The following is a 10,954-nucleotide window of genomic DNA, read 5'->3' on the forward strand; positions in this document are numbered from 1 at the left end:
CTTTATCTCTCATGCCCAACATATAATAGTCACTCATTTGTGGAGTAAATAAATGCCTGACATAGTAGGTATTCATGGGAGTTCCTTCCCTTCTGATTTCTGGTCTAATTCCTGCATCTGGAATTGAACGTGACTAGTAATTTGTGTTAAGGTTTGTTTGTTTATTTATTTATTATTAATCTGCTTGGTTGGGTACATGTTTAGGATTTTTTTAAAAGACAAATTTACCTTTTTTTTTTTTGAGACAGGGTCTTACTCTTGCCCAGGCTAGAGTGCAGTGACACTAGTGCAGTGTAGCTCACTGCAGCGTCACATTCCTGGGTTCAGGCAATCTTCCCGCAGCCTACAAAGTAGCTAGGATGACAGGTGTGTGCCATCACACCTGGCTAATTTTTAAATTTTTTGTAGAGATAGGGTCTTGCCATGTACCCAGGCTGGACATTTACATTTTTTAAAGCATTTTCTTTTCAGTAGAAGGGAAGTTACTAAAAACCTTGATTATGCATAAATCTGATTTTTTTGGTTGTTATTAAGCTTCTTGTAGCTTAGTGTGTTTTATCACTCTGTTATTAGACCATGATTTTTTACTTGCTCTGCCAATAAGATGAGTTGACCATATAATTCCATAATTTAGAAACCTGATATGATCTTAGATTTTTACAGATACAGTTTTAGTTATGTATGAATTATTATGATGATGATAGTTATATACTTACGGACTGTTATTGAAGCCTGCTTTACAACTCTGGAAACACACAAAAAATTTCCTCTTTAGATGAAATTAATGTTATATATACATTTGTAGAGTTTTACTTATATTAAGATATACATATATCTAAGCATTTGAGATCTCCCATTGGACTATGAATTTCCTTTTTTTTCTTGTCTGAACTTTTGAATGGTTTTACTTAAGGTTTTCTTTTTTTTTTCTAATATATCTATTTTATTGCACTTTAGGTTCTGGGGTACATGTGAAGAACATGCAGGATTGTTGCATAGGTACATATATGGCAATGTGGTTTGCTGCCTCCATCCCGATTACCTATACCTGGCATTTCTTCCCATGTTATCCCTCCCCAACTCCCTACCCCGCTCTGTCCCTCCCCTAGTCCCCCAACCACGGACCTTGGTGTGTGATGCTCCCCTCCCTGTGTCCATGTGTTCTCATTTTTCAACACCTGCCTATGAGTGAGAACGTGTGTTGTTTGAGTTTCTGTTCTTGTGTCACTTTGCTGAGAATGATGATTTCCAGGTTCATCTATATCCCTACAAAGGACACAAACTCATCGTTTTTTATGGCTGCATAGTATTCCATGGTGTATATGTGCCACATTTTCCCTGTCCAGTCTATCATCGATGGGCATTTTGGTTGGCTCCAAGTCTTTGCTATTATAAACAGTGCTGCAGTGAACATATGTGTGCATGTGTCTTTATAATAGAACGATTTATAATCCTTTGGATATATACCCAGTAATGGGATTGCTGGGTCAAATGGAATTTCTATTTCTAGGTCCTTGAGAAATTGCCGCACTGTCTTCCACAATGGTTGAACTAATTTACACTCCCATCAACAGTGTAAAAGTGTTATTTCTCCACATCCTCTCCAGCACCTGTTGTCTCCAGATTTTTTAATGATCACCATTCTAACTAGCATGAGATAGTATCTCAATGTAGTTTTGATTTGCATTTCTCTAATGACCAGTGATAATGAGCATTTTTTCATATGTTTGTTGGCCTCATATACATCTTCTTTTGAAAAGTGTCTGTTCATATCCTTCACCTACTTTTGAATGGGTTTGTTTGTTTATTGTAAATCTGTGTTAGTTCTTTGTAGATTCTGGATATTAGCCCTTTGTCAATTCTGGATATTAGCCCTTTGTCGGATGGGTAGATTGCAAAAATTTTTTCCCATTCTGTGGGTTGCCGGTTCCCTCTAATGATTGGCTCTTTTGCTGTGCAGAAGCTGTGGAGTTTAATTAGATCCCATTTGTCTATTTTGGCTTTTGTTGCCATTGCTTTTGGTGTTTTAGTCGTGAAGTCCTTGCCTATGCCTATGTCCTGAATGGTTGTGCCTAGGTTTTCATCTAGGGTTTTTATGGTGTTAGGTCTTACGTTTAAGTCTTTAATCCATCTGGAGTTAATTTTAGTGTAAAGTGTCAGGAAGGGGTCCAGTTTCTGCTTTCTGCACATGGCTAGCCAGTTTTCCCAACACCATTTATTAAACAGGGAATCCTTTCCCCATTGCTTGTTTTTGTCGGGTTTGTCAAAGATCAGATGGTTGTAGATGTGTGGCATTGCCTCCAAGGCCTCTGTTCTGTTCCATTGGTCTATTTCTCTGTTTTGGTACCAGTATCATGCTGTTTTGATTATTGTAGCCTTGTAGTATCGTTTGAAGTCAGGTGGCATGATGCCTCCAGCTTTGTTCTTGTTGCTTAGAATTGACTTGGCTATGTGGGGTCTCTTCTGGTTCCATGTGAAGTTTAAGGTGGTTTTTTCCAGTTCTGTCAAGAGGGTCATAGGTACCTTGATGGGGATAGTGTTGAATCTATAAATTACTTTGAGCAGTATGGTCATTTTCACAATATTGATTCTTTCTAAACATGAGCATGGAATGTTTTTCCATGTCTGTGTCCTTATTTCCTTGAATAGTGGTTTGTAGTTCTCTTTGAAGAGGTCCTTTACATCTTTTGTTAGTTGTATTCCTAGGTATTTTATTCTATTTGTAGTAATTGTGAATGGCAGTTCCTTCTTAATTTGGCTCTCTTTAAGTCTGTCATTGGTGTACAGGAATGCTTGTAAATTTTGCACATTGATTTTGTATCCTGAGACTTTGCTGAAGTTGCTTATCAGTTTCCAGAGGTTTTGGGCTGAGACGATGGGGTCTTCTAAATATACAATCATGTCGTCTGCAAATAGAGACAATTTGAACTTCCTCCTTTCCTAATTGACTACCCTTTATTTTTTTTTTTCTTGCCTGATTGCTCTGGCTAGAACTTCCAATACTATATTGAATAGGAGTGTTTAGAGAGGGCATCCTTGTCTAGTGCCAGATTTCAAAAGGAATGCTTCCAGTTTTTGTCCATTCAGTATGATATTGGTTGTGGTTTGTCATAAATAGCTTTTATTATTTTGAAATACGTTCTGTTGATACCTAGTTTATTGAGAGTTTTTAACATAAAAGGCTGTTGAATTTTGGCGAAGGCCTTCTCTGCATCTATTGAGATAATCATGTGGTTTTTGTCTTTGGTTCTCTTTATGTGGTGGATTACATTAAGACTTGCGTATGTTGAACCAGCCTTGCATCCCCAGGATGAAGTCTTCTTGATCATGGTGGATAAGCTTTTTGATGTACTGTTGCAATTGATTTGCCAGTATTTTATTGAAGATTTTTGCATCTATGTTCATCATGCATATTGGCCTGAAGTTTTCTTTTTTTGTTCAGTCTCTGCTGGGTTTTGGTATCAAGATGATGTTGGTCTCATAAAATGATTTGGGAAGGATTCTCTCTTTTTGGATTGTTTGGAATAGTTTCAGAAGGAGTGGTACAAGCTCATCTTTGTATGTCTGGTAGAATTCGGCTGTGAACCCATCTGGACCTGGGCTTTTTATGGTTGGTAGGCTATTAATTGCTGCCTCAACTTCAGCTCTCATTATTGGTCTATTCAGGGTTTTGACTATTTCCTGGTTTAGGCTTGGGAGGGTGCAAATTCCTTCCAGGAATTTATCCATTTCTTCCAGGTTTACTGGTTTTTGTGCGTAGAGTTGTTTTAGTAATCTCTGATGATGCTTTGCATTTCTGTGGAATCTGTGGAGATATCCCCTTTTTCATTTTTTATTGCATCTATTTGATTATTATCTCTTTTTTATTAATCTGGCTAGTGGTCTATTTTGTTGATCTTTTCAAAAAACCAGCTCCTGGATTTATTGACTTTTTGAAGTGTTTTTTGTGTCTCTATTTCCTTCAGTTCTGCTCTGATCTTAGTTATTTCTTGTCTTCTGCTAGGTTTTCAGGTTTTTTGATCTTGCTCCTCTAGCTCTTTTAATTTTGATGAGAGGGTGTTGATTTTAGATCTTTCCTTGCTTCTCACATGGGCATTTATTACTATAAATTTTCCTCTAGACACTGCTTTAAATGTGTCCCAGAGATTCTGGTATGTTGTGTCTTCTTTCTCGTTGGTTTCGAAGAACATCTTTATTTCTGCCTTCATTTCATTGTTTATCCAGTCAACATTCAAGAGCCAGTTGTTCAGTTTCCACGAAGTTGTGCAGTTCTGAGTTAGTTTCTGAATTCTGAGTTCTAATTTGATTGCACTGTGGTCTGAGAGACTGTTTATTTTGATTTCCGTTCTTTTGCATTTGCTGAGGAGTGATTTACTTCCAATTATGTGATCAGCTTCAGAGTAAGTGTGATGTGGTGCTGAAAACAATGTATATTCTGTGAATTTGGGGTGGAGAGTTCTGTAAATGTCTATTAGGTTTGCTTGGTCCAGGTCTGAGTTCAACTCCTGGATATCCTTGTTAATTTTCTGTCTCGTTAATCTGTCTAATACTGATAGTGGAGTGTTAAAGTCTCCCACTATTATTGTGTGGGAGTCTAAGTCTCTTTGTAGGTTGTTGAGAACTTGCTTTATGTATCTGGGTGCTCCTGTATTGGGTGCATATATATTTAGGATTGTCAGATCTTCTATTTGCGTTGATCCTTTTACCATTATGTAATATCCTTCTTTGTCTCTTTTGATCTTTGTTGGTTTTCCATTTTATCAGAGACTAGGATCGCAACTCCTGCTTTATTTTGCTTTCCATTTGCTTCGTAATTCTTCCTCCATCTCTTTATTTTGAGCCTTTGTGTATCCTTGCATGTTAGATGGGTTTCCTGTATATAGCACACCAATGGGTTTTGACATTTTATCCAATTTGCCAGTCTGTGTCTTTTGATGGGGCATTTAATCCATTTACATTTAAGGTTAATATTGTTATCTGTGAATTTGATCCTGCCATTTTGATGCTAGCTGGCTGTTTTGCCCGTTAGTTGATGCAGTTTCTTCATTGTGTTGATGCTCTTTACCAGTTGGTACGTTTTTGGAGTGGCTGGTACTGGTTGTTCCTTTCCATGTTTAGTGCCTCTTTCAGGAGCTCTTGTAAAGCAGGTCTGGTGGTGATGAAATCTCTGAGTAGTTGCTTGCTCGCAAAGGGTTTTATTTTTCCTTTACTTATGAAGCTTAGTTTGGCTAGATAGGAAATTCTGGGTTGAAAGTTCTTTTCTTTAAGGATGTTGAATATTGGCCCCCACTGTCTTCTGGCTTGTAGGGTTTCTGTTGAGAGATCTGCTGTGAGTCTGATGGGCTTCCCTTTCTCTCTGGCTGCCCTTAGCATTTTTTCCTTCATTTCAACCCTGGTGAATCTGCTGATTATGTGCCTTGGGGTTGCTCTTGTTGAAGAGTATCTTTGTGGTGGTCTCTGTATTTCCTGGACTTGAATATTGGCCTGCCTTGCTAGGTTGGGGAAGTTTTCCTGGATAATATCCTGAAGAGTGTTTTCCAGCTTGGATTCATTCTCTCCGTCACATTCAGGTACGCCTATCAAACGTAGATTGGGTCTTATCATATAGTCCCATAGTTCTTGGAGACTTTGTTCATTCCTTTTTACCCTTTTTTTCTCTAATCTTGCCTTCTCGTTTTATTTCATTGAGTTGATCTTCAGTCTCTGATATCCTTTCCTCTTCTTGGTCGATTCGGCTATTGAAACTTGTGTATGCTTTGTGAAGTTCTCATGTTGTTTTTCACCCTCCATCAATTTATTTATATTCCTCTTTAAGCTGTTTATTCTCATTAGCATTGTGTCAAACCTTTTTTCAAGGTTCTTAGTTTCTTTGCATTGGATTAGAACATGTTCTTTTAGCTCAGAGAAGTTTGCTATTACCCACCTTCTAAAGCCTGTTTCTGTCAGTTCATCAGACTAATTCCCCATCCAGCCTTGTTCCATTGCTAGTGAGGAGTTGTGATCCCTTGGAGGAGGAGAGGTGTTCTGGTTTTGTGTGTTTTCATCCTTTTTACACTGGTTTCTTCCCATCTTTGTGGACTTATCTACCTGTGGTCTTTGTAGTTCGTAATTTTCAGATGGGGTCTCTGAGTGGACGTCCTTTTTGTTGATGATGAAGTTAATTCTTTGTTTTTTAGTTTTCCTTCTAATAGTCAGGCCCCTCTGCTGTAGGACTGCTGGAGGTGCGCTCCAGACCCTGCTTGCCTGGGGATCACCTACAGCGGCTGAAGAACAGTAAGGGTTGATGCCAGTTTCTTCTTCTGTTATCTTTGTCCCAGAAGGATACCCACCAGATGTAAGGCTGAGCTCTCCTATATTAGATGTCTCTTTGTGTATATGGGGGTCAGGGAGCTGCTTGAGGAGACAGTCTGTCCCTTATAGGAGCTCAAGTGCTGAGCTGTGAGCTCTGTTGTTCCGTTCAGAGATGCTGGGCAGGTACATTTAAGTCTGCTGCAGTGGATCTCATAACTGCCTTTTTTTCCCAAGTGCTCTGTCCTGGGAAGGTGGGGCTTTATTTATAAGTCTGTGATGGGCTGCCACCTTTTTTCAGAGTTGCCCTGGCCAGCGATGAGGTAGCCTAGTCACGTATGCCAGCAGAGGCGTTGCTGAGCTGTCGTGGGCTCTGCCCAGCTGCTGTGGGAACTTCCTTGCAGTTTTGTTTATGGAGGTATAGTTCGAACTGCCTTGATAATGGTGATCTGCCTCAGTAATGGCAGCTTGCCTCCGTAATGGCAGACTGCCTCGGTAATGGCAGAGTGCCTCGGTAATGGTGGACTGCCTCAGTAATGTTGTACTGCCTTGGTAGGACTGCTGCGCTAATGGCGGACGCCTTTCCCCCAACAGAGATGAGTTCAGTTGTGCTTGCTGTGAAACTCAATGTAGAGCAGTTCAGATTGCTGGTCTTTGTGGGGGTGGGACCGGCTGAACCAGATCACCTGGCTCCCTGTTTCAGCCCCCTTTTTTTCATTTGAACGGGTGACTCTGTCTCCCAGGTGTTCCAGTCACCAGTTGAAACGGCACCCGGATTTGCATGAGTTTTTGTGCGGAGACCCACTGCGCTGGCTGAAACAGCCATGCTGGAGACTGGTGGCGCTTTTCTGCCCAGGAATCTCCTGATCTGTGGGCAGTAAAAATTTGTTTGGAAATGTGGTGATTACTCACCCTCTGCTTTTTCACTGGGAACTGCAATCCAGAGCTGTTCCTGTTCAGCCATCCTATTTAAGGTTTTCTTTACTGAGCAGGCTTCCTATGGAGAGGTCTAATTGATGGGTTGAATGCAAGCATTTCATGGAGTCAAGCTGTGACTGAGAGAGGTGGTCACTGATAGATATATCCATACGGTCCATGTGGGATCTGCAGTCCCCACCATGAGGTCAATGGCAGCCTGGATGGCAGGACTGGACTTCATGTTTGCCCACTCTTTTGCTGGTCTCTGTGGAAGGCAGCTCTCTGAACCGTATGACAGGCACCATGTATCCTGCCACCCCGGTGTAGCCGCGTTCTGCTCCTGGACTATGAATTTCTTAAAGGAAGGGATTGTTTTGTTCATTCTTATTTCCCTGCTGCTTAAGTTTATACCTGGCCAAAATAATAATAGCTGTATAGTGTGTACTGTAAGACAGCATACCTGCTTCTAATCTTGGGCCTTCTGAAGGAATTTTTGTTTTTAGCTCTGCCCTAGATATTTAGAACTTAAACCTCATGTAAGATGCTATTGTGCTATATGGATAAGAAGCAATGTTATGTTGACGTTTTAATATCAGTAAGGCATACTTTTTTGTTAGGTTTGAAAGTTAGTCTGTGTGAAAAGGTAGGAGGAATATTATGTTTTTAAGGACTTCTGGTTCTTGTAATAATGATTTGAACTTTATTCAAATATTGATTAGAGGCATACTATGTATAAAGCATTTAATATAAACTTTTTATAAGGTATCGTTTGCTTAAGGTAAGGCTTTGTTAACACTATAGTTTTTATAAAGGCAGTCTCAGAGTTTGTGTATCCTGTTAGCATTCTTTGACACTTATATTAGCAGTTTGATTTCTAAGTAATAGAAATCATATTTAGATGGAAAATTCAAATTTTTTCTAGCTCAATTTTAGTCTCTGAATGTGATTGTTACTTTTTCTTTAAAATTTTTTAAAAAATAGGTGGTCTGAAGTGACATGTCTTTCTGATACACCAGACATTATATTCTACCTTCTATTCTATCTTTGCAACAGATTTATTTGAAAATGCCTATGGGTCTTCAATAAAGAGAAGAGAATCTGAAGATCTGAAAAATAATATTGAATTCAGAGCTTACAAGCCACTTACCAGCATCACTGTTTCAAAGAAACGCAATTGGCTGTATCAGAGTACTCTGAGATCTCTTAATCTGGAAGAAGAAAAGAAGAAATGCCAAGGTAGAAGTCATTTGTCTATCTCACCTGTGTCTCTACCCAAACATCAGCTATCTTTCCTCAAATCATCTGAAGAGTACTGTACACATATGGTATGTAACCCTACAAACTCTTCATTATCGAAAAACTGTTCTTTAGATTTTAATGAGGACAATGATGCAGATGATGAAGGAGAAATATGGTACAACCCCATTCCTGAGGATGATGACCTTTGTATATCAAGCGCCTTGAATTTTGGTGAGGCAAACTCTGCTGTTCTGAAGCTCCCTGCTGTCAGTTTGAGCATATTGTCTGGCAGTGACCTTATGAAAGCAGAGCAGTATACCGAAGACTCGCTGTGCTCTTTGGAACATACAGGTGATATTCAGACTACACAGTCAAATGGAATGAATCCTGTAGATCCTGCCCATTCCACAGAATTTGTGCAGCAGTACACACAAAGGCTAGGATACAAGACACAAGAAGGTATAATGGTGGAGGACAGTCCCATGGTGAAATCTCGTTTCGCAGGTAAAAATGATGATATACCTGTCTTTTTTTTCTTCTTACATTTTTTGTTATTTGATAGTAACTAAAACTAAATATAAAAGATGTCTGTTACATTTATGTACTTTTTCTTGTGAAATGAATATATTTTTATGAAAATAAAACTCAAAAAGGTTTATAAACATTTTAACTTACATGCTGGTTTGATTGTTACTATCACAGTATCACAGACTTGATTTTTATTTTAATTTTTTGAGAAGGGATCTTACTCTGTCACACGGGCTAGAGTGCAGTGGCACAATCATGGCTTATCGCAGTCTTGACCTCCAGGCTCAGGTGATCCTCCCACCGCAGCATCCTGAGTAGCTAGGACTACAAGTGCCTGCCGCCACGCCCAGCTAATTTTTGTAGAGACAGGGTTTTGCCATGTTGACCAGACTGGTCTTGAATTCCTGACCTCAAGCCATCTGCCCACGTTGGCCTCCCAGAGTGCTGGGATTATAAGTGGGAGCCATTGTGCCTGGCCACAGACTTGATTTTATAATCCGTTGTGCTTTAATATATTGATCCTTTGAAACAGTAATTGCCTTTCTATTAGTTGAAAGCAAGGAATCATAGGGAGTTGAAGAAAAAGTAAGTCTTATTTTTCTTCATTGACTCATTCATTCACACCTGGCCTGGCTGCAGCTGAAAAGTTTTATTTTTAGTGTACTAATTAGTGGTGATTTAGTTTGTGTTTTTTATGCCTAAGTTTCCTCATGAGCAAAGGAAAGAGAGAAGTAAAAAAGAAATGAGAAGTAAGGACCTTGCAAATAGGTTATGGAACTGAAAAATGAAGTAATTGAAGTTTTATGTATATTAGGTTGACCCATTTGAAAATAGGTGCTACAGTAGTTACGGAACTGAAAATGAAATGAATGAAGTTTTATGTATATTAGGTTGACCATTTGAAATTGCTGACATTCAAAAGTTTTTGATCTGCAAAAATTGCCTTTAATCTTCTGATAGGTTTCTTTTAGTCCCAGATACTACCCAGATAACAGAACATAAGGCACATTTGCTTGCAAATATCAAATGTAGAATAGAAAGCAGTTCTATTTTATATCAAGTCATTTTAATTTATAGAATTTCAAGTGATGCAGAATATTTAAAGATGTGGGGTATCAGAGATACTATCAGTGCCTTGTTTTATATCCCTTGGGTTTTATTACTTACTGTGTAAGTGGGAGAAGCCTATTTCTAGCCACCAACATCTTCCTTTCTGCTTGAGGACTTTGAAGGTTTACAGAATCTCTCTGTGGTGCAGCCTGGGAGTGCCTCTCAACCAGTGACTGACAAGAGCTGGTATAGAGGTATAGAACTACCCCAGCTCCCTCACCCCTTGGGGGAGATAATTCTGAGTTTATATTCTGTGTTGTTTCCCAGAGTTTTCTTATGAGGTCAAGCTCCAGTTGCCCATAGTGATAACAGACTTGGTAATTGAGCTTGAATTTTCCCCAGAATTTTCTCAACTCTCTCACTGATGTTTCTGTACTTTGCAAATAAACTACTTGCATTTGAAGTCTTTTCTCAGGGACATAGGAAGGTGGAGTAAATATATATTAAGAGAAAAAGCAAGTTCCAAAACAATGTGTACTGTATGATGGCAATTTTGAAAGAAAGCTGAAAGCTGTACTGGAAATGTTAAGGTTTTTGTTTATTTGTTTTTATTTTTTTCTGGGAGTTGAGATTGAAGGTAATTAAATTTTTTTCTTTGTGCATTTCTAATTGTAGGCTAATTCTCCAGAGCGAATGTGTGTTTCTTTTGTAATCTGGATAGGGATAGAAATAAATACTATATAAAACAGTAATTTCGAATGTAGATTTCAATCAGGGTGGGGTGATAGGGAAGGCTACAGTATCAGATAGCAAAGTGTATGGAATAGTTCAGAGAAGGCAAGAGAGTATAAGGATAAGAGCAAAGATAGAAATTTTGGTGTCCATGATGTGACACACACCTTGATTTAAATGACTGTCCTTAAACTTTTTT

At 38.9% G+C, this 10,954-nt stretch overlaps 1 protein-coding gene across 4 annotated transcripts in view; it reads left to right on the plus strand.

Moving 5' to 3' along the window:
- Window positions 1-10,954, plus strand: part of SYDE2 (synapse defective Rho GTPase homolog 2) — a 45,965-nt gene that overhangs the window by 5,338 nt on the left and 29,673 nt on the right. For all 4 annotated transcript variants that reach the window (XM_032296392.1, XM_032296393.1, XM_032296394.1 and 1 more), the window contains exon 2: window positions 8,260-8,949. In XM_032296392.1, the coding sequence (XP_032152283.1) occupies window positions 8,260-8,949 (690 nt within the window). The remainder of the gene's footprint in view (window positions 1-8,259; window positions 8,950-10,954) is intronic.

This window comes from Sapajus apella, unplaced genomic scaffold, assembly GCF_009761245.1.
Source record: "Sapajus apella isolate SASKATOON/1434 unplaced genomic scaffold, GSC_monkey_1.0 scaffold36, whole genome shotgun sequence".
Lineage (NCBI taxonomy): Eukaryota > Metazoa > Chordata > Mammalia > Primates > Cebidae > Sapajus > Sapajus apella.